The sequence below is a fragment of the Protopterus annectens genome, chromosome 4.part0 (assembly GCF_019279795.1).
Source record: "Protopterus annectens isolate FY-2018-M chromosome 4.part0, PAN1.0, whole genome shotgun sequence".
NCBI lineage: Eukaryota > Metazoa > Chordata > Ceratodontiformes > Protopteridae > Protopterus > Protopterus annectens.
The window spans coordinates 1,423,914,929-1,423,939,281 of record NC_056733.1 but is presented as its reverse complement, the minus strand read 5'-3'; the positions used below and the strand labels follow the sequence as shown (position 1 = coordinate 1,423,939,281).

The window sequence follows — 24,353 nt, the reverse complement described above, 5'->3', positions numbered from 1 at the left end:
CGGGGAGAAGGGGGGATAGGGTGTTTTCCCATTTAACGGCTTGTTCACGGTTTGAGATAGCCTTTGAACCATAATAGTGTGGAGTTGTGAAGTTTGAGTTTGGAGAGTACGGTTAGTAGTTTGGAATGGGTTAACAACTGTAGGTTCAAGTAACTGATAAATAAAAATGATGCCATCACAGTGAAATCAGCGAATCATGCCCTTCCTAGTTATCAAGCATATAGAAAGTGTAAGTAGCAGCTCTGTGGAAAACTTCTCCTTCCAAAAGGATTTTGTTGTCATCTTGTATACAACATGAAATTTCTTATCCATTACTTGAACCTACAGTTGGATGATTATGAAGCCTTTATAGTGTCTGTCAAGTAACATTGCCTTGGAGATCTCCAGCTTTAGGGGTGTTATTATTGTCTTGCTTACAAACCAGAATCAGTTGTCCTACACATGACCTCATTGTTATCACACCCCCAAAACTACAACTAACCTATTAAATTCTAACAGCCGGACACAAATAAGCTATTTAACACATTTCTCATGCCATGCTATGTTAACTTAACCTTTTAAATGACATTGATTCAAAGTGAACCATGGATTTAACATTGCAAAATCATTGTTATGCATTAGTAATTTCAGAAAAAAATGCAATTCTATTGATTTAATAACATGAACAATTTTCATTACAATGAACATCCTTCTTGTAGGAAGCCTACCATAATAAGAAATTGTGTCCATTTTTTCAGTAATTTATATGTTCTTGCATGAGTATTGCCCACAGAGCTCCAACATCAAGGACATCATTATGTCTTTTACCTGAAAATTGTCTTTTTTCTGATGTACATTAATGTTCAGTGCATAACATTTAAAATCAGTGCTTCTGTTGTCCTTACTAGTAATAACTCTATAAGAAGTATGCCTGATGGACAACTGCATTAATAAGGATAGTACACTGATGAACAAAAATTGCAGGCACAGTCCTAGTGAAGAAATTCATAAACAGAGTATTCATGGAAGGTATAGTCCCATAGACAATTGATTAAATATGTGAATGTTACTAGCAGAGTATGAAAACAACTGTGAATTAATTTGTGTAGTAATTATGAGATGGAAGCAGCAGTTGAGAATAGAAAGTCAAAGTAGAAGTGATGCAGGTGAGGAGAGAAGGTAGGTCAAGGCCATGCGTCCATTGGAAAAGCTCTTGCAGTCAGATGTCAGATGGAGGTGTCTTTGAATTGTGCTCTGAAAGTGGAGAAAGATGAGAATTCTTTTAGGTGAGAGGGGGAGGGATTGCCAGAGTCTGGGCACAAGAATGGAGAAGGAATGGTCGGTACAGTGCAGTTTGGTTTGGGGTGTCTGGAATGAGGGAATTAATTGGAGACATTGCAGCAGTTGTAGGGGTTGTTTTATTATGTTGTCTGGCTGTAGAGGCAGTAATGCACCTAGATGAACCAGTTGGAAAAAAAGACCCTAGGAGTAGCTCAGCTTGGTTGGAAGCTGGTAAACATTTGGCTATGGAGAGGGTGATACAGTGGTGTTCCTGAGCAAGGGAATCGGTAATAAATCTATGGGTTTGTTACAATGTAGTGTAGAGTGGATGAGTTTTTTTTCAGAGACTGTGGCTTTGATGGGAAGCTCATATTCAAGTTGGGCAAGGATGACACCTTTGCCTATTGCAGCTCTTACTGCTCTAGAGAGATGGTGACATATTTTCCAGGACCAGAGTAATAGGGAACTGATCCTTTTCCTGTTGTTTTCAGTGTGGATTTCTAAGTTAAGTGACTAGTCTAGCCATAAACCTAAGTATTTATTTGGTTTTCTATTGGGGAGCTATTGAAATCTGTCATGTTTTAAAAATGTGACAAGTTCCCAGTTGTAGTAAAGCATGCCTGCAGCCTGAAGTACCAGCCATATGTACCATCTTTACAGTCACGTTTATTTAAAAAAATAAATAATTAAAAGAAAGCTTAGAAAACAATTCATTTCTCATTAAAGACAAAAGTATAACAATATGTCCTCCGCAAAGGCAGGTATCAGATGCTGGCACAATCGAAAAATACTCACTGTAAATGCACTTTTTATAGATGATTTGTCCACCTTCTGGACTGCCTACTGTAGGAGCCCCCAAGTTAACTCTTAGGGAGCTGCATCTCAATTTATAGAAACATTATTAGGAGACATTTAAAGGACATGGCTAACTTTCTGCAGCCTTCCCTTTGTAGCAGGTTAAGGTATTGCCATACACTTGAGCAACATAAACTAATACTGCTAATCCAGTCATTGGCCATTCCTGTGGCCAGGGGATGTGTGTCCCCACTGCACGCCTCCTGATGATTACTACTCCCATTCTTCTAGTTCCGCTATGTCCAGACATTCATTCCTTCTGTTCTGCTTCATCGCTGTATACTTGTCATGGACATAGTTCAGCAGTTGTGGCAACCCTTTTAGCCTGTCTATAGCTGACTAAGCTGATATGACTGACTCCCTCACTGACAGAAGAAAGCACCTTTAGAAAGACTGGAAATAAATTGTATGCCAACTTATGCCATAAGAACTTTTTTATGGCAGTCAAAACCTATATTTGCTGCTGCATGTTTGTCTCCAAGAAGTCGTGACTCAAATACAGGTCATTCATCAATGTTTGTAATCCACAAATTGAAGCAGCTTTTCGGGCAAAACAATAAAGCCCTGAGCAGGGCAAGCTCAGAAAATTGTGAAAAAACCCGCGGACGGCTCAGCACACTTCAGTTCACTTTATTCCACAGAAACACAGCACATTAACGCTCCACCATACTTTTTCTTTTTAAAAATCACTTCCTCAGATGTGGGCTGTTCAAACTACTAGTGCTTTTATACCATTCACTTAACTACGTTGATTAGGTTAATGAATTAATTGAAAGGTTAATTTAGTTTAAAACCAAAAACTTTTCTTGTTGCATCTCTCTGTGTTGCCACAATTAAAACACATTTAATGTTACAGTGTTTGATGAATAAATATGTATGAATAAAAACATGTTTTAAATAAAAATCCTTAAAACACTTGACTACAAAGAATAAATTATAAAGTTTAAATACTATTAGAAACACATTTAGTAGGACTCTGTGGTTAAAGTTACCAACTTGAATATTTGCTTTAAATGAACTTGATTCTCCATCTAGTGGATAAATTGTGAAATTACAGGTATAAAAACTGCATTGTAAGCCAAAGGCAAATTGTATAGCCTCACTCAGTTAAAAGAATGTTAAAAACAGGAAAATATAAGGGAAAATAAGTTCAATACCTTTGATAAATGAGTGTAACACTTGTGTTCATAACATATTACAAACCCAACTTTTTAGTAAAAATATAAAAAAGCTTAAAGACCAACTATAACTATTGGAAAACATGGGTAAAAACATGATAAAGTTCACATGAAGTGCAAATGCATATCACAGTGTTGCTGCTCTCAGTTTTAATAATGGGGCTATAGAGATATGTTCATTGCGACCCGGTGGCTTATTGGCCTCCAAACTTATCTGCCACCATAATTCTCTGTACTCCAAACATTCCTCCCATAAACCCCCTCTGCCACTCTTTTCCACCCTTTCTTTCACAAAAATGTATAGTATGCATTTTCAGAGCTTTGTTTGTGTTTGTACAGTGCATTAGTCAGTTTGTTTCTAGGTCATACATATGTTCGTATACCCTTCTCCTGAGCTTGCGTTCTGTCTTCCCTATATAGAATGTTTCACAGGTTTGACATTTCGCTAAATATACAAACCCAAAGGAGTCACAATTATTAAAATCCTTGCCTTGCAGGGTGATTCCCCTGCTTTCCAAATGCACACTTTCTGCATTGCTCATATATGCACACTGTTGACAATGTCCACATTTAAACGTTCCCTTCCTTTTTCCTCTGTCTCTGAACTTCTTGGTTTGTACCATTTTCCAATAAAAGTTTTAAGTTACTTGAATTCTTGTAAACTACTCTTAGCTTTTCATTCTTTAGTTTCTCCTAAGTCAGTAAATGCTAAAAATGTATTCCATCCCCTATCTATAGTTTGTCTTACCATTTTTGCACATGCATTATACTCCAAGATGAGGGCATTGCCAAAATTGTCATTTGCCTTTTTTACTGGGCCTGCCGTATCAAATACTGGTAATCCTAATATTGACTTAAAGTCATTTGGTCTCCTTTCTGTCACTTCTGTCTCAATTTTGTCTATCATATCATCTCATCTGGGTATTTCCTCATCCTAAACATTTTCCTTAGTAACCTTTTTTTCCATTTCAAAGTCTTTGTCTCTGGACGCCATCCTGCAGGCCCTAATGTATTGTCCTTTAACCATATTTTTCTGGGAGTACAAAGGGTGAGCACTTTCAAAGTGCAAATAAGAGTTAGAATAGGTACTCTTTCTATACACCCTGGAATTAAAAAGTGAGTTTTCATTTTATATTTTTATATCCAAGAACTCCAACTTCTCATAATTTATTCTGTAAGTAAATTCAATAAAATTAGTACTATTGTTAATATAGTCAATACATTTTTCTATCTCTTCTTTTGGCCCTTCCCATAGGATACATATGTCGTCCAGGAATCTTCTATAAAGTGACCAGTTGTTACTGTATATTGATTCGGTTACCATCTTCTCTTCCCATTTGGCGAAGACCAAATTGGCATAAGTGGATGCACAAGCGGCACCCATCGCTACTCCTTTCTTCTGGTGAAAAAATTCACCTTTGAATTAAATGAAGTTGAACTTTAGAACCAAATCTGTAAGCTCCGTCACCACAGTACACTCATCGTGGGTTAAAATCTCATCCTCAAAAATTAGTTCTTCCAGGTATCTTAGTCCATCACTGTGGGGAATGTTTGAGAACAAATCTACAACGTCAATTCTTAGGAAACATAAATTCTCATTGTATAGATCATGATTCAATGTCCTTAGAAGATCCCAAGAATCTCTCAAAATGTTGGTTCTCTTAAGCCACAGTTTCTTAAGCTTAATATCCACGAATTTGGCTAGGGGTAAAGTTTTGGAACCCTCAGCCGAAACTATTAGCCTCAAAGGGGGATCCATTCTGTTATTATGTATTTTGGGGATCCCAAAAATAGTAGGAATTTTAGGTTTGTCCATTTTTAAATATTCATATGTCTTCCTGTCTAACAATCCATCTAAAAATAAACTTTCTAAGGCCATATCTATCCTTCTGTAACTAATATTTATTTCATTTTTTGAAACTGTGGAGTATTTGTTAGGGTCTTCTAAGAGTTCATTCATTTTCCCCTCATAGTCAAAGCTGTTTATCAATACTATTCCCCCACTTTTGTCCAGTTTCATAATTCTTAAGCCTGACTCCCCTCTTAATTCATCAAGGATGCTGCTTTAGCCTGGCTTAAGTTCCTTCTATAGTGTACTTTCCCATACTTGTTTCTTATTTAATTCTCGAGTATATTCTCTAGATTTTTTTTTATCTGGGAGTGCAGTGGGGGATTGTATGTATTTCTTTTTACCAGATCTCCTGGTTCGTAATTTTTATTCTGATCAAATATAACCTGGAAATTAATTTTCCTAGTAAAGGTTTTAACATCCATAATTGTTTTGGTTAAATCTCCCCTTCTACTAGGAATGAACTTGGTTCCCTTTGATAAGACACTAAAATGTTCTTTGGTTAAGGAAATATGATTGAAATTGAATATACCAAAATCTTGTAAAGTATATCTATAGGGGTTCATTTCGTTTTGCAGAATGGAATTGTTTCCAAGTCGGGGAGGTTGGTACTGAGTTGTCCTAGTACCGCCACCTCCCCATTCTTGCTCCCGCCAGAACATTTGTGTACCTATATTGTTGTTCATAACCCTCCCTATTCCTTAGTCTCTCAGACCTACACAAGGGGTGGTGGTATTCAAAGACATCATCTAAGTTCGTAACCTGACCACTAACTACTGCATTATCCTGGTTATCATCATCTGTTGTTCCTTCCATATTGTTGTTACCCCATGTCCTTCCCTTCTTCTTTGAGTTCAGTTAACTTACCTTATTTTTATACTATTTAAGGTCCCTTTCTAGCTTTTTTATTTTTCTCTTAACTAAGTTATCACAATCATTACTTGTGTCAATAAAAATATTGTCATATTTCATTCTTTCTTCAGGAATTGTAAAAATCAAGTCATTTTTAATGCAGTCATTTAAAATATCAATCTCTTTAAACAGTTCAGCTTTAATCCTAACATTTTCTTCAGTCATACATCTTAACATATCTAGCCCGCATCTGTTAAAAACTTCTAAAAGGTCTTTGCGAAATATACTGCACTCAATCACATTGTTAGGGTATTTAAATACCCTTAGCCCCTTCGGGACTATTCCTTCACTTATACATTCATTTAAATAACTATTTTCAGTATCCAAACTTTTGTATTTGTATAACAATTTTTACAGTCTATAAAGTTTGGTTTTGTAAGAGTCAGTAACTGGTGCAGGTTTAACTACTTTTTCACGAAAATTCATTGAAAAACTGACCTGTAACCATTCCTTTAGGTCTGTCCATTTTGGTGTGTTTCCCTGAACAGTCCCTGAACCTTGTCCTGGCATTATACCAGTTGAATTGTTGTTATTGGACTCGCAAGTCTGGTTAGAGTTCCTTAAAAGCCTCGGTGTGCTTGAAAATCTTGCATCCGGGCTTTTATTTCCATTTATATTGCGTTTATCCTGTCCGTTCTGCATCACATTGACACTGACATTGTTTTCTTTCTGCCGCCCTCTCACTCCATTGCAAGCAGCAGCTTCCTGGTTCAGCTGCCCTCTCATCTGTGATGCTACCGTCATCATCGATTGGCTGAGGGGCACCAACAGATCTATCAGTTGTGTTGACCAGTCATCTTCCTGGTTTGCCCCATTTCCTCCTTTTCATGCCGCCCTTCACTGCTCAAGCTCGTTTCACCTTCCATGAATATCAGAAACCAAGAAAAAACAAAACAAAATTCACAGCAGCTTCCAAATAAAACTTGTAATCCACAAAATGAAGCAGCTTTTCAGGCAAAACAATAAGGCAGGGCAAGCTTAGAAAATTGTGAAAAAACCCACGGACGGCTCAGCACACTTCAGTTCACTTTATTCCACAGAAACACAGCACATTAACGCTCCACCATACTGTTTCGTTTTAAAAATCACTTCCTCAGATGTGGGCTGTTCAAACTAGGGTTGCCACCTTTTCAGATGCCCACAGTGGGACATTTTTGGTACAAACGTCAAGTTTTGCAGGGCAAAATATACCCATTTAATGTACAAAGGACAGAACTTCACTTTTTTGCCTAAAAAGCTGCTTATTCTTTTAGAATTTTAGCTGCTTATTCTGTTTCTTATAATGTTTACCATCTTACCAGGCCACAAAAGCTGCGATGAGACCTCCTCTCTCATACCAAGTCTGACTGAACTAAATTAAGCACACTGTGGTTGCGTGTGCTATGTCCCCATCTGCTGGCCATTTAGGTGTTACATATACAGAATAACAGTTTTATGCAGCTATTACATAAAATATAGGAAATAAATTTGTCCTAAAAATCTCGGGATATTTGCAATTTTTTTGCAGGATGCAACTGCCCAAAGAGGGACTGTCCCTCGCAAAGTGGGACAGGTGGTAACGCTAGTTCAAACTACTAGTGCTTTTATACCATTCACTTAATTACATTGATTAGGTTAATGAATTAATTGAAAAATTAATTTAGTTTAAAAGCAAAATCTTTTCTTGTTGCATCTCTCTGTGTTGCCACAATTAAAATGCATTTAATGTTACAATGTTTGATGAATAAATTTGCCTTTTGAATCACTAGAAAATCTCCCCAACATACAGAACTAAAAGCTACTGAACCAGAAGGTGTAAGGACTTGGGGTAGCAGTGGATGGATGCAGCAGTCTAATGGGTTTACGAAGGACGTTCCTTATGGGAGACAAGATCAGAAGGTGAACAGAATTACAGCAGTACAGAAGAAGAAAGCAAGGCAGAAAGAGAGGAGTGATTTGGGGAAAAAGATTTGTGGGGAATGACTTGAGTTGTAAGAAGGAGAAAAAGCTTGTGAACTTTTTTGGTGGAGATGGAATAGTCAAGGTTTTAAGGCTGCTTTTAATAGTTATGTTTTGAATTAAAAGTTCTGCTGAGTGTACGTTTTTGCCTCGGGCAGAGGAAATGCCAAACATATTCTGTAGCTTTCAGAGTTTGGCTGTTGTGTAATTTAATCTCTTAAGAATCATTTCCTGCCTCAGGAATAACAAATAGTAATGACAGTCAACATTTTGACAAGATCAGGAGCTTGGTTTGTGTTCTTCAGTGTTTAAAAACAAAACTACTTAATGATGATTTTAGTGATTCATTTGTGACTTGGTACAAGTGTCTGTGGACAAGACTACTTGAACTGTATTGTCAATTGCAGATGGAGCGCTCAACCCTTGGTACCTTTATCCTTTGACCTGAAGGCATTAGACATGTACGTTTCAAATAAACACACAAATCTTAGTAACCAGTACTGAAGACACACCTCTTAGCCCCTATGATTTAGGGATAGTACTGTTTTTGCCGTCTAATTAGCTTTGCTTTTCCTGGACTTACTAGTTTTGTTATTACATCCAAACTTATTTCAGACATCGTCTGATAACTGAAGTAAGACTACAAAGTGATTCCTAGCGACTGACTATATGAGGTCGAGAATATTAACAACCCTTGTCATTGTGCTGCTGTTCTTTGAGGTTACAACAATAGATGTTCTTCGTGTTTCACTGTTGCAGTCATTACATTAGGGTAATCTGCTGGCAGGTTGCCCTCAGTCGGCCTGAATTCCAAAGTCTTGGGTCCTGCGTCAGTTGCTGTCTTCTCTTTCATGACGTCAGGGGTATAAAACATGCAGCCGACGCCATTTTCTCCAGTCCTCCTTGCCACGCTGTGCCCGAAGCAGAAGCATTTCGCAAGTGCCAGTCAGCCGACTACTGAAATATTCGATTTTGAGTTTCAGAACCGAAGTCTTCACTAAAGCCAAGTACCCCATTGGGGAAACTTTTTTCTTGCCTTTTACCAATGTCAGAAAAAGTTAATAATTGTATTACTTGTGGGAAGCAAATACCTCATAAGGATTTCCATTTATACTGTATTCCTTGCCTAGGCCCTGATCACAACATGCCTGGCTGTCAGTTTTGTGCTAGATTTAACCAACGCACTATTAAGTGTCGGTACATTTTTGCATCTAAGTATTTTGGAAACAGATTTAATTACCCAGAAATATTGTCGGATAGCAATCCGACTACCGGAGTACATAAAAAATGCAAAGAAAAGGACAGAGAAAGGCAGTCGAGATCCAAAACTGACGACGAAGCTTCTCCTAAGCCAGTCGCCAGTTCGCCGGTACTCAGTGAGGCGCTTTCACAGCCCCTGATACCTGCTACCTTCGAGTCGCAGGCCTCTACTGAGACCCATGTGGAGTCCGGCATGCCACAAGATACTCAAGGTATTGGACCGACGGATGTATCTCTCTCGGATGGGTCTGGAGCTGCTGAGCAGGCACTGGCTTCTTAGGGTGTATTCAGACCTCAACATTTATATATCAAACTGACGAAAGCTGCAAAACCAAAGGCAAAGACATCTTCTAAAACTAAAAAAATGACGCCTGAGCCACGCGCACAGGCCTCAATGCCTAAAAAACAGATGATCAAAATGGCTGAAGACCTTATTACCTTGATCAGGGGTACCCATCCCCCTCCAGATAAGAGGCCTAGGCAAGACACTGACTGAATCTTCAGGTCAGGTTTCTATTTCTTCTGATTCCTCTTCTGATCAAGAATTATCTTTACCTCCCTATGAGAATTCTGATGCTGAGGAGTCTATTCCATCTCCTCCTGAGGATTATTAATTTAGAGAAACCTTGCATACTTTGAGGGACCATTTTCACTGGGAGAGTCAAGACTTCTCAGAATCAAAAAAGAGGCTCAGGGATTTCCTTCTCCCTCAGCACAACCCTTTAGCCATTCTCCCTATTTTAGACATTGTGGATGATGTGTTTTCGGAGTTAAGCCGGACCCCTGACTCCTTACCTCTGGCTCCCAGTAAGCCTGACAGGTATTACAGGGTCCCTGACTCTCATAAATATTTATTTAGAAACCCTGCTGCTGATCCTGAAACTATTTCACAGGGTCCAAAGGGAGTTAGGGCCTCAACAGCAAAAAACCCTACCCCTTCCGACAGAGATTCAAGGGCACTGGACAGATGGAGAAAAAAGGTGTATACATCTGCAACCTTGGTAATCAGGGCCTTAAACTGTCAATTCCTTATGCTTAAGTAGCGACAACATGTTATGGGATTGCTGAAACAGAAAATGATGTTGATTTCAGAATGTGCAGAAAATAAGGAATTGCAGGAATTATTGCATGCAGCTGAACAAGTTGGAAAGCATACTTTGCAATGTGGTTTTGATTCTTTAGAGGCCTCCTGCAGGGCCTCAGTTACTGGATCTGTGATTAGAAGGCATGCCTGGTTAAAGGAACAAAATTTACCTGATCGTGTTAAAGCTAAATTACTAGATGCATCTTTACAGCATGATTCTCTGGTATTAAGGCAGAAGAGGTTTTAAAGAAAATGGAAGACAAAGCTAAGCCTATGCAAACTGTTAAAGATTTCTTACAAGTGCAGCCACCTAGATTCAGTAGACACTGGCCTACAAAAATTGGTCCTTTCCTGTGTCAGACAGAGCTCAAAGGGGCAAATCCAGATGCCCCTAAGGGTTCCCAGGTACCAGGCTCAAGACTCGTACAGGCCAAAGCAGTGGGGTGCATCCACCTCCAAATCTGGAGGAGATAAAGTGCAAACCTACAAAAAGCAAACCCAATGACTTCCTTCTGCCTAGACCAAGCACTTATCTTTTGGCAGCCACCCATAGGGGGACAATTAGCACTTTTTGCTCAAAATTGGCAGTTAATAACCAAGGACAAGTGGGTATTAAACATCGTATCACAGGGATACAGATTCCATTTCCACACTCTGCCAATGACGAATGGTTGGCCAGATCTGCCAAAAAACAATGGGCAGAGGCACAGAAACCAGTTACGTCCCTCATGGATATGGGGGCCATTCAGACTGTACCAGAACAGGAAAAAGGACAAGGTTTTTACTCAACTGTTCTTGGTACCCAGAAAGGACAAGGCCTGGTGGCCAATACTGGATTTATTGATTTTGAACACATACCTGGACATTCCAAAATTCAAAATGCTCACTTTGCATCAGCTTCTGCCCATGCTGGGCAAGAATGCTTGGCTGGTGACTTTAGACCTAAAAGAGGCATACCTGCATGTTCCAATAAGACAGTCGTGCAGAAGATACCGCAAGTTCAAGGCTGGCTTAATGCATTACCAATTCTCTGCACTGCCCTTTGGCTTATCTACTGCGCCCAGGGTTTTTACAAAGTGCCTGGCACCAGTAATTGCATTTTGCAGACAAAGACGTATTCAAATATATCCTTACTTGGACGACTGTCTCATTCAAGCAGAGAACAAGGACACCCTTCTACGACACCTGGCATTTGTGAAAAGGCTTCTAACATGCCTAGGGTACACAGTAAACGAAAATAAATCACAACTGGTACCCTCTCAAAAGATAACATTCCTGGGTGCAAGCTTGACTATGACTGCCCAGATGGCTTACCTCACGCCAGACAAACAAAGGCAACTGACTACTTACTACAAACTGATGGCAACCAAAACCCAGTCTTCTGCAAGACAAATTCTGCAGGCTCTGGGCTTCATGGCATCCTGCATCCTACTAATTCCATATGCAAGACTGCATATGAGGAAACTTCAATGGTACCTAAAAAGTTTATGGAGTCAACATTCACACAGTCTGGAAACAATGATTCCTCTCATTCCCTGCCTGCAACAGGAGTTTCTATGGTGGGCAAAGGCCTGTCACCAAAACATGGGATGGCCCTTCACTCTACCCCATGCCAGCCAAACCTTAACAACAGATGCATCAGATTATGCCTGGGGGGCCCACATGGCAGGAAGATGCATTCAGGGCATATGGGCACCATGTCAAATGCATCTACATATCAACCAGAAAGAGATGCTAGCTGTTCAAAATGCCCTAACAGCCTTCAAGGACTTACTTCATCCAGGACAACTACTGATAAAGACGGACAACACCACAGGTCATGTGGTATATAAACAAGCAAGGGGGCACACACTCATACCCCCTTTGCTTATTAGCCATGGGACTGTGGGACACAGCTTTGACCTACCAAATACATCTTCAAGCTCAATTCCTGCCAGGAAAGCAAAACACTCTGGCATATGATTTAAGCAGAAACCTTATGGATCCTCACGAGTGGAAACTAAATCCACAAGTCTTCATCATAATAACAGAGAAATGGGGGAACCCAGACATAGATCTATTTGCCTGTCCTCAAAATTATCAATTGAAAATATTCTGCACAAGGACTTATCACAGACAAGCATGGAAAGTGGACACCCTATCCTTCAGTTGGAAAAACCTATCAGTTTACACCTTTCCTCCTCTTCCTCTTCTACCCAAGGTCCTCCTAAAAGTCAGACTAGAAGTCAAAGATGATATTAATTGCCCCGGACTGGCCCCGCCAATACTGGTAGCCAATCCTATGGAACTTGTCTTAATACCCAGCTTTGACCTTGCCTCAAAAACCACAACTACTGCCCCAGCAAAGCAATCAGATCCTGCACAATCAACTACAGACTCTGAACCTGACAGCGTGGCTAATCCTGTAATCATACAAACAACACCTCTCAGTAAAGCTGTGATGGATGTCATTTTGGAAGCAGAAGGCCTAGTACTAGAAAATCTTATGCTGACAAATGGAAGAGATTCTGTGCTTGGAATCAAGCACTAGGAACTGATACAGCAGAACCACATATTCCTCAGATATTACAATACTTAACTGAGATGCTTGACAAAGGCCTATCTTTCTCATCAGTCAAAATCCATGCCTCTGCCATTTTGACTCATTACAATACAGAGCCACCAATCTTTTCTCATCCTTTACTAAAGCAGTATCTTAGAGGAGCCAAAAATTTAAGGCCTCCTAGAAGATCACCATTACCTGCATGGGACCTCAATTATGTGTTGGAAAAGCTCACCCTGCCTCCATTTGAACCTGCTGCTACCACTGATATAAAGTTCTTATCATGGAAGACAGCTCTGCTACTAGCAGTTACTTCAGCAAGAAGAGTTTCAGAGCTACTGGCCCTCATGGCTGTAGAGCCTTTTATCATATTTTACCCAGACAGGGTGTCTCTGAGGACAAATCCTACTTTTATGCCTAAGGTCATTTCCATTGCGGCTCTTAACCAAACAATTCATCTGCCAACTTTTTATCCAAATCCGCAGAACAAAGGAGAGAGAATTCTGCATTCCTTTAACGTACACAGACAGCTAAGATTCTGCTCGAGCAGGACTAAAGCTCTAAGAAAAACTGAGCATTTACTAGTGTCATATGCTGCAGGATCAGAAAGGAAGGCTATTTCAAAGCAGAAAATTTCAAAGTGGATAAGCCATTGCATCCGTTTCTGCTACTTACACCATGGCAAACCTGTGCCCAAGGGCATTACATCTCACTCCACCAGGGCTGCAGCTACTTAAGCAGCCTTTCTCAGAAGAGTACCAACCAAGGACATTCTAGAGGCTGCTATTGTTCTGTTCACACCTTTACAAAGCATTACCATTTGCCTCTCTACTCTTAAGTCCAGGGCAGGCTGCAGGGCCTTATAGCCTCACCTAATGCTGTTTAGCTCCAGCCTCCCAACCATAGCTTTGGGATTCTACCCAAATGTAATGACTGCAACAGTGAAACACGAAGAACATAGTACAGTTGTGTAGACTTACTATAAATTTAGATGTTCGAGTGTATTCACTGTTTCAGTCCAGGTTACCCTCCCGCCTTCCCCCTGTCATTCTACAGTTTATCTTTCTTTCTCTATCTTCTATAACCTATGTGGTGTATTTGCTTGTAGATGAAGGTAAAGTTTATATTGATGCATGTATATATATAAATATTTATAATATTGCTACCTTTTTGGGGGTACCTGACATCGGGGGCAAGAAAAACTAAAGAAAATGGCGTTGGCTGCATGTTTTATACCCCTGATGACCTGACATCATGGAAGAGAAGACGGCAACTGACACAGGACCCAAGACTTTGGAATTCAGGCCAACTGAGGGCAACCTGCCAGCAGATTTCCCTAATGTAATGACTGCAACAGTGAATACACGCGAACATCTACATTTATGTTAAGTGTACACAACTGTACTTTTTTATTACTCCGAGGATGAGAGGTACAAATGACGTCATTCTGCATGTCGCAGTTAAGGATCAGCTGAGCTTACCAGTGATAGGAAAATGCAGATAAGAAGCTTTGACCTTGATCTCATAGTCTGTCTAATTTTTGGGAATTGCTTTGCTTTACTGTTTTTCATTATGCAATGAGAGCTGTAAAATGTTTAACGGAGTTATAATGTTCATACTGTCTAAGTATTTTGAAATGTATTGCTCATGTCTTTGCATGGATGATGTAGTGGTAGCTGATATAAACCAATTCAATGTTGCATGCTTAATTGCAGTGTCAATATATTGCTAATTTCATGTTTGTCTCTTGCAGATGCACTATATGTATTGATACTACAAGTAAAATACTCTGAGGCACTACAGAAGAAAATGCAGCACTTCATATCCGCTTCCAGATAATGTCTAGAGTCCTCCGTTAGTCACTTAGCCTTGAGACAGTTATTCAATGGCTTCTTATGATAATGAACTGATGAGACAGAATATTAAAGAGGCGTTTGAAATCTCAGGTCTCTTGGATACTGTCGCGTCACCATTTTATACCAACAGATTTCCACCATCGAAATCCATTGCTAACATAGATCAGTTTTCTCATCAACGAGGAAAAGGGGATTCTGCCTACAGCTCTTTTTCTGGTGGCTCTAATGTTCCAGAATACCATTCTCCATTATTTTGCAATGATCACTTCTGTCTGCCATTTGCTGAACATCTCAATGCAGAATATGTAAAAGCCATTTATAACCCAAATGTAGCAACTGATCTTGATGACCCACATCACTGCAAATCAGAAAACGTCCACAGCCATATAATCACTGACCAAACTAGTATTGCTACTTGCTGCAGAAATAGTCCAGACAATGGGGAACCCCCTGTGCCCCCTTCAAGACTTGATAGCTATATGGTTGTCAAAAACTTAGAAAACAATCAGGAACCCTGCCACTGTAGTTACCATCTTAAAATGAGTACTGGTGAGAACCACCAGACTGTCAAAGTGACTGATGCAGAATTCACAGCTGACCCTACATTTAGACATGGTAAACAGGATTCTGATCCGGTAGCGAGGCAAAAAAACTTTGCATGCAAAAACAGATTCGGTGATCTAGCTCAATTTGCCGAAGGGAGAAGAATGCAGAAAAATGTATGTACCTTAGCTATTTCATTCCCAAGTCAAGAAAGCTCTGAAGACAAGCTAGATAATTTGGCTAACATGTCAGAAACTTTGCATAGTGGGCCCGAGGTAGTGCATGGTTATGGGACATGTACAACAACTCTTCTGGCATCCCATTCAGGAAATGAAAACCATAGGACACTTGGTGCAAACAGTAAGAGTAAAGAACAATATGGTTCTGTTAGTAATCTTTGTAAAAAATCAAATCCTTCCAGAGAACAAAATGTACACAGATTGCATGCTGTCACAAGGCATAAACAGGACAACTTGCCTTGTGTTCTACCTAACATGGCAGGGGAGACATATAGACAATTAGATCAGGTTGAAAATATTCAACAAAATAATGCTTTGTTTAAACCTGAACATAGTGCCTGTAAAGATACCTTTTTTGAAAGACAAAGTAGCCCTGAGAAAAGAAGTAATCAAATCCTGTTGATGCTCAGAGAGAACACACTACCTCCACTTCAACAGAAAGAGGGCTTTCACTCGGAAATAATAAAAGATAAGTGTGCCTCTGTCTCATTTATAAATGAAAGCAGCAGAACCCGTAAACCTGTTCAGTCCATGAGTTTGGATTTGCCGGAGTTGAGCAATATGTCTTGCAAACAACCCCACTTTAGCAGTGGACAAAATAGAAGCAGTAGTCAGATATTTTACTATGGACCTAGTGAAAGCTTGTTGGCTTTAAATTCATTTGAAAATGATATGCAGAATATTAACAGTAGTAAGAAGGATGTTGTATGTGAGAGCCAAGCTAGTGATGTAAAACAGTTTCCAAGGCAGCCATTGTCTGATCTAGCTAATGAGAGAATAAACAAGCAAACAACCCCCTTACTTTACCATCTTACTGGTGAGAATAATATTCCATATAACAAAACAGTAATAAGTACAGATAGACATAAATTGTTTGAGAAAACCAAGTCGTTAGGAAGAGATTTTGGAGGGAATTGCTTTTCAGAGATCCAGCAGAATGAAAAGCAGAGCAAGGTTGTTGGACCTGAGGATGGTAAAAACTCCTGGAAATTATCTGTTGCTGGTGCTGATGGTCCATATTCAGAAGACCTTACTACTTGTCCAGGCACATCTGATGATACTTTCAAGAGAGATTATAAAAAAAAGATAAAAGATGCTCAAACCAAGGTTTTAAGATTAACTTCGTTTAGAAGGAAAGATCTGCAAATGAGCTTACCTCAGAGACTCAAGGAGAATTCTTTCAAACGGCCACCCATTAGTAATATTTTTTCCTCATTTTCTGATAAAAACAAGACGGAAAAAACTTCCATAAAAGCCTCATCGGAAATCAAGTATAAGGAAATGAGGATGTCACAAGTCAGTAATGCAGGAGGGAGGAAAAGAACAGTAGCAGACCAAAGAAAACTTTGCTACTCGGAGCCAGAGAAATTGCACCAGTTGGACACGTCTAGTGAACCGTCTGCAAGCCCATGGAATAAAGATAGGAATTCTTCCATTTACATTACTACACAGAGTTCTGCAGCAGCCAAAAGAAGAGAGTTTGGTAGTGGTGGACGGACTGTGTCAACTTCCAGTATTTCCAAATCTGAATTGAAACAAGTCCAACACTCAGCAGTTGTTCAGTACATGGAACGCAAAACTGCACAAAAGCATAACACTGTCCCACATGTTTCTCCTCAGAAGTTGCTGCAGAACTTTTCATCTGGAAGTTCTGAAACAAGTTCTGAGTGTGCTTCTACTAGTGGCAGGTCTACTTTCAGACCTCTTTCTGCATATTCAGACTCGTTTAGCTCAACAAAAAAGCATCACTCTAAACCTTGTTCTGTGGTGTCGAGTAATAAACCTTTCAGTTCAGCAGAGCAGCCTTTTGTAAGACAGTCGAGCAATAGAAGTTCTGGCAAATCGGTTTCTGCTGACAGTTTGTTTGATTCACAAGATACTGCTTCCTGCAATGACCATGCAAGATCCAAGTCAACACCTTCCTGTGTTCAGGTATGGTTTGGAGGGCTTGTCTGTTGTTTTAGATGACTTGATCTGTGACTTGGGGGGGGGGGGGGGGGTTAGACTCGCCTCTAGCTTTTTTGTTAAAATTAAAACTGGCATTCTATTTTATTTTTTTTCCTGCTTTTCGTTTATGCAGCTGCTGCTTTAATCTGCATCATTCATTGACAGAAACATTGATCTTGGAAAATAGTTTTGTACTTTGGATTTAAGTCAACAGTTCTGCCTCCCTGAATTAGAATGTTGTATTTCAAGTATTTCATGTGTAGATGTAGTTTGTAAAGGTGTCTGGTGTCAAGTTCATTTAAGAAGGCATTATTGTATTTTAAGCTCGTTGTTGACATTATTTGCATAATTGTTCAGATATATTATTTAATTTGTACAACAAGCAGTGACTGCCAACAAAGTCATTGCTTTAGCTTAGTATAGTCTGCTTTGTTTCTAAAATTTGCCCAGGGGTGGGAATCTAGATCTTTAGATAATTAGCTGGTGTACAGAGTAACAGAAGAGAGACAGAATATTATAATGTGAATGGCAGGTCTGTCTTTTTTAATGAAAGTGAACAGGAAAGAAAACACCTGGTACTTGCAGATTAATGAATTCTGCTTTCAGCATCAAGAAGTTGTTTCTTTGACAAATGTAAAAAAATCATGGTTATGCATGGTTAGGTGTGCTAAGGTATTCAGTCCAAACAAAAAATGACTTGGATATTTTCATCCATCCATCCATCCATCTCTCTTCCCCCTTTTTCCCATTTCTGTACATGGGGTTGGGGTGTCATGTCAACATGTGACACAAACATCTTGTTTCTGTACTAGTCATTTTGGAAAATATTAACTGTGTGTTATTGGAGAGTAAATACAGATGCAAATGGAGGCTATATGCTTTTTTCTCATTTGGGCACACCTCAGAGACACGAGGACTGCTTTTCTCTAGACATCTGCTTTAACTTGTGCATGCCTGCCAGCACTTGCTCTTATGGGAAGTGAAATACCCCACTGCTGCCATGCTGGGAAGGCAGCAGAGGAGATGCTCCCAAAAGAAGGCTAAATGTTGTTGCATGCCTGAGCTGTTTATTTGTGCAATGGATTAGAGTTCATCAGACTGCCCTACACCACGAGCAGTCATGAAACAGGCTGAACTTCTCCATGCACTGTGAGTATGGATGAGTTGCACTTCTAACCTTGCACTACACAGAGGAAGTTTAAACTGTTTCATAGCTGAGTAGAAAGTGAATTATTTTCACTGCATTTTAACCTAAATATGCTTTATGAGTTAGTTTCCTTCTATGCTTCAATGATTTTTCAAGAGATGCTACAGAATGTTGCTAGTAAATATTTTATTTGCAAGTTGCATGTATTTCAGTGGAGTGAGAGCAGAGGTGCCACTATAAGTAACCAGAGAGACTGTTAAATTGAGAGGTATAATCTGATGTCTCCTGTTAGCTACTAAGGATTAGTAAGTCAGTCATATTAACTGATGCTGTGTGTGATGGAGGCCAGGACCACAGCTATATTGCAAGTGAGGAGAGTGAGATATTTAAGACAGTTTTCCTGTAACCACCAGCCAAAAAACAGGAGTTCATCTCTGTGCCCTGTTAAAGTACGAGACGTATTGTACCATGAACAAATGGTAGGGTACCTTAGACCATTGCTCTGAGAGTTGTGCACATTTCTAGGGAGTCATGTAACAGCAAACTTTTTGAACCCTTTGTGCTCTTTTAGCCCGACCCATTATAATGTGTTTGCAACACTGTCAAGTCTAGCAATGAACTGCTGTTGGTCTGGGGATGTTGCAGCATCATTTATGTTGCTTATTTACCAATCCAGTCCTTGCTGACAGCATCTGAAAAGAGGAGGGAGGTACACCCAATATGATGTGTAATATATTCTTTTCAGGCTTCAGAAAATGTGGTGGCACTGAAAATAAGGGCAAAAGAATGACCGGAACTGGGAGGCCACTTGCAAAACGAGCATCATTTCCAAAAGTGCTTCCAGTACCTTGTGTTAGCAGGAAGTAGAGTCTTGAATCTTAACTGTGTTAGCTGTATGCTAGGATATGGATTGGATTGCTGAGTGGGTACGGCAGTGCTTGGGATCACCAAGGTTGATATACAGGACTTCTCCTGCATCTTAACAAGAGAATGGAGGAAAGTGTTAAAGTTGTGAATTGAGAAGTTCAGTATAGGCTTTTTAAACTGGGTGGGAAAGAGATTTAAGTAAGCAATGGTTTTACCTCCTAGATGGGAGAAGACAAAGTACATACAGCAGATGAAATATGTAGAGAAGCGTGTTAGGTAAAATTAGTGAATGATTCATGATGCTTTATAATAAAAGAATATGGGGAGGGTGAATTACTCAGGGCTATGATGAAAGGTGATTCTCCCTGATTATTTCAGCATTTGTCCCCGATTTTTTTGAGAGCTATGCTGAGTTCTCAAGGCTATGGTGAAAGGAATGAAGAAGTGTTCCTGATTCTCCCTGATTATTTCAGAATTTGTCCTTGATTCTGTTGAGATTTGTCCTTTAATCTTTTGAGAGCTATGCTGAGTATTCAGGGCTATGGTGAAAGGAGTGAGCAAGTGTCCCTGATTCTCTCTGATTATTTCTGGATTTATCCCAGATTCTGTTGAGATTTGTCCCCGATTCATTGAGAGCTATGTGGGGTACTCAGGGCTATGGTGAAAGGAGTGAGGAATGCAGTGTTGGTTGATAAGGCTACACAACTCTATGCTGTATATAGAATCATATCTCTCAACCATATCCAATTACTCTGTATTTACCGGTTTTGAGGTCAAAATAATGGTGTGCCACGAATTCCTGAGTGGCCCCTTTAATTTCTGAATTTCCCCGATTTTTTTTTTCAAAATTGAATTTTATTTTGCTGCAGGGGGTGCATGCAATGATGTCAGTAGACTACCAGCCTTTTAGAATTTGACTGAGGGCTGTACAGTACTGTCTGGGTGTGTTTATTTCCGTACGGCAATGTATAGAGGTGAGAGGGGTGGGTGGCATTTTTGGAACTGTAATACAACTGAAATTTTCTACTGCCAAGGGTCCATTTCCTGGTTGTAAGGAGAGGATTGTGATTGCTACACAATAGTTTCCATCCATTCTGCATGTAAGGAGAGTTGGTGTGTCTGCTTGTAGATTGCTACAGGAGAGGAGATACTAGGTAGGTGTGCTGCAGGAGATACTAGTTCTGCTTCCATCTCCATCTATTCTGCATGTAAGTAGAGTGTGTGTCAGGGTTCATTTGCAAATTGCAAAGCAAAATGCTATCAAGTTATTAATGCTGAGGGTCTGTTTCCTGCATGTAAGGAGATTGCGATTGCTGCGGCTCATTTTTCCAAGTTTCTACCATTCTGCATGCAAGGAGAGTTGGTGTGTCTGCTTGGTGTTTATTTTCATATGGAAACATGTAGGGGTGAGAGTGCAGGTGGCACTTTTGGAACTGTAAAACTACTGAAATTTTGCTGCTGAGGGTCCGTTTCCTGCCTGTAAGGAGATTGTGATTGCTGCGGCAACGGCTTCCATCCGTTCTGCATGTAAGGAGAGTGGAGAGTTGGTGTGTCTGCTTGAAGATTGCTGCAGGAGATGCTAGCTAGGTATGCTGCAGGAGATGCTAGCTAGGTATGCTGCAGGAGATACTAGCTAGGTATGCTGCAGGAGATACTAGCTAGGTATGCTGCAGGAGATACTAGCTAGGTATGCTGCAGGAGATACTAGCTAGGTATGCTGCAGGAGATACTAGTTCTGCTTCCATCTCCATGAACGTGTTTTACGACAATAAAATCATGAAATTTTACTGATGCTATGATTAAAGCCAGCTAAAACAATTTAAGAGTTTGCCTATTCTAGACTCAACAGCAAATGATATCACCACTTAAAGGATGGCTGCTTAACTTGTTTGTGTAGTTAAGTTTTGTTATTTGCTACATTTTGATAGGATAGAGACCAGTCATGCATACAGAGACCAGTCATGCATACAGAAAGACAGTTAGTTGTTTTTCAGTCATTACTTGTATTTTCCTAACTTGCTTTCAGTTTTTTGTTTTTTAATACAGAACAGAGGAAAAACTGTTTCTTTCATACTTTGTTATTGTTTTATACCCCAGTTTTCACAGAAGGGTGCAGGAGGATATGTTCAAGTTGTAGAGGGTCCGTACTGCACAGTCTGTCCATGAAAACTTAAGCCAGGATATTTAAAATGAAACTTTGAAGAGGAGCAGTGCAAATTCTATCCTTGTCATGGAAGTGTGAACCATCGTTTTGTGTTGCAGAGATATTTGGAGGAAGGGCTGTGGAAGTTTGACACTGTGAATATGTGTGCTGTGATCTTTGAAAAAGCATATGACAGCATACTCTAGAATGCTTTAAGGGAAGTGCTACAGTGGTACAGGGTCCCAGGGCCATTGCTGTGTTCCATCTGGTCCCTTTATCTGAAAAACAAGAGTTTTAGCCACATTGCTGATTTAAGTCCAATGCATTCAAGGTGGGCATAGAACTCGACCAACATTGTCTTCTTGTCACTCTTGTTCATGATTTTTGTTGTCAGACAATGAAGGCACAGCCAAGACGTGGAGAGCATTTAGTTTGGAGTTGAGGGTTGTGTCATGTTTTTGGCTGCAGATGATGTTTCTTAGTTTCAAGTGACTCTGATCGTTAGTTATGTACTTGGGACTGGGGTGGAGCATCTCCATATCAGATGCCATTATTCTTTTTTGGAAAAGAGCTGATTGCTTTTTGCAGGTGGGGGGAGAAACGGTTATTTTAGTTAGAGCAGTTTAAGTGTCTTGGGTCTTGTTCCTAAATGAAGGGAGAGGGGATGTGGAAACAGGCTCAGAGAGGGGTGCGTTGGTAGTAATACTGCAGGTGTTGCAGCAGCCTGTGCTGGTAAAGTGAGAAAACCGTCATAGAATGAAGCTGCCAGCCATCTGGTCAGTCTATGTATCCAACCTCACTTATGCTAGTCTGGCAGTTGGCGTTGAGGATTAAGGAGCTGTTAATGATCTGTTTCCTGTGGTCCAGTGGTGCAAGGTTTAATTCCATCAGTCTCCATTGCTTAATTGTATGACTCTGAGCAAGTCACTTATCCAGACACCACTCCTGGGCCGAGTCTAAAAAAAGGTCCATGGAGATCAGTGTTATACCCTGGAAAAGAAGTGCAAGTAAAACAAACAAATAAATGGTCGGGATCTTTGGCCAGTTGCTGAGAAGATAAGATTATGGATGCAAACAACAGAAATTCTTCAACAGGGTATCTTGACTCACCTTCCATGAAAGAATGAAGAACTAGACAGTACTGAAAGGTCAGAAAGTGTCAACACTGCCCCTCCATGTTGAGAAGAGTTGGGAAAAGTAGTTTGAGCTCTTACTGAGGATGCCCCCTAGGCATATCCCACATAAGGTTTACCATCTCCCACTGTCTAGTGGGAAATGGTCTCACATGAGTCCCAGGATGTGTCAAAGAGATTATTTTCGTTGGCTTTCCTGGAGATAAAGAAGTCTGTTGTTCCCTCTTCAGCTTGTTACCACCACAGCCCCCACCGACACAATGAATTAGAAACTGGTTTGTTAGATTTACTGGTTTGTCTTCAATACTTTTGGATTATCTACATTATTATGGATTTCAGTGCAGAGCTGATATGTAGAGCAGACCTGCCTTTTGATACATTACTTTTAGTACTGCATGTAGCACTTGATAAATGCTTTAAATTGTTTGCTAGCATTACTGGGATATTTATACTATACTTCACTCACTTCATTTTCTATAGAATATCAATGTGGTCAGGACATTAGAACATGTCAGTTAAGTTTTTACGTAAGAATTTTCAGTAAACGTGGTGTGTACACACACTGTTTTCTAAGTCACAGTCTTTATTTTTAGTTTAATTACTGTACGCTGTCCGATTTTCCTGCTTTGCATCTACCTGTGCATGACCATGATAGTAATAGAATTTTATCAATAAAGAATATTAAAGATAAAAGTGAATGTTCAGTTTTATTAATGCTGGCAACTTGCTAAAAGAGGTTCTTTGACTTTTAACTTTTGGTTGTACTAATAGACCAGCCTCACAGTCCTTGTATTTAGCATGTATTGACTCATATTAAAATGATTTTAGCTGCAGAATTTAAATTTTACAAAGTAGTTTTTATTACGAAAATGAAAAAGCACCAGTGGAGGAAATAAAGCTCAGTCCTTTCTTAAAACACAGGTTTATTGTCCATAGGCACGACAAGTCAACCATACAAACAGTAATCTCCACAAACAGATCCCAAGCACATTAACGCTATGTCTACACACTTGCGTTTTCGTTTGTAACACTTCGTCAGATGCAGATGAATACTGATTTAACACTTGGTAGTTTTCATTACGAACTATGGAAAGTTAAGCATAGATGCTGGTGGTCGTGTTCTTCCATTTTCTATGATGATTCTATTTCCTCTATTAAAAACCTTAAGTATCAGAGACTGTAGAACTGCTTGTCCTGACGGCTACTCTATTCTTCTGAATCTTGCTGTCTAACATTAAAATAGAAACATTCACACTTTCTGCTCTCTGAATTATTATCCTGAAATAGCTGTACTTTAGATCTGGTACAGTGTCACCTGTCTTCCTGGAAAGGTCCATCTCTGTCTGTATGTATATCTCTCTCAGGCTGTCTCATAGCTCTGAACCAATCAGGGGTAAATCCATAAATAATCAGGGATAGTCAGGGACACTTTTAAAATATTAAAACCATTAACTTGAAACAAGGTCAGAACAAGAAAATGTGAATTAATATTCATTTTTTGAAGTAAAAGAAGGCTGTAACTCTAATTATTGTCATTATTTATTAAGTATAATTGACTACCTTTTCTCCAAAGGAGACCAATTTTTAGGAGGGATTAAGA

The 24,353-nt window shown here is 39.6% G+C and overlaps 1 protein-coding gene across 3 annotated transcripts in view; it reads left to right on the top strand.

The window, feature by feature from the left end:
- The window catches only part of LOC122799887 (protein Shroom1-like), a 1,099,098-nt gene that overhangs the window by 621,856 nt on the left and 452,889 nt on the right, over positions 1-24,353 (top strand). For all 3 annotated transcript variants that reach the window (XM_044069259.1, XM_044069257.1, XM_044069258.1), the window contains one exon: positions 14,632-17,448. In XM_044069259.1, coding sequence (XP_043925194.1) covers positions 14,764-17,448 — 2,685 coding nt within the window. In that variant the 5' untranslated portion in view covers positions 14,632-14,763. The remainder of the gene's footprint in view (positions 1-14,631; positions 17,449-24,353) is intronic.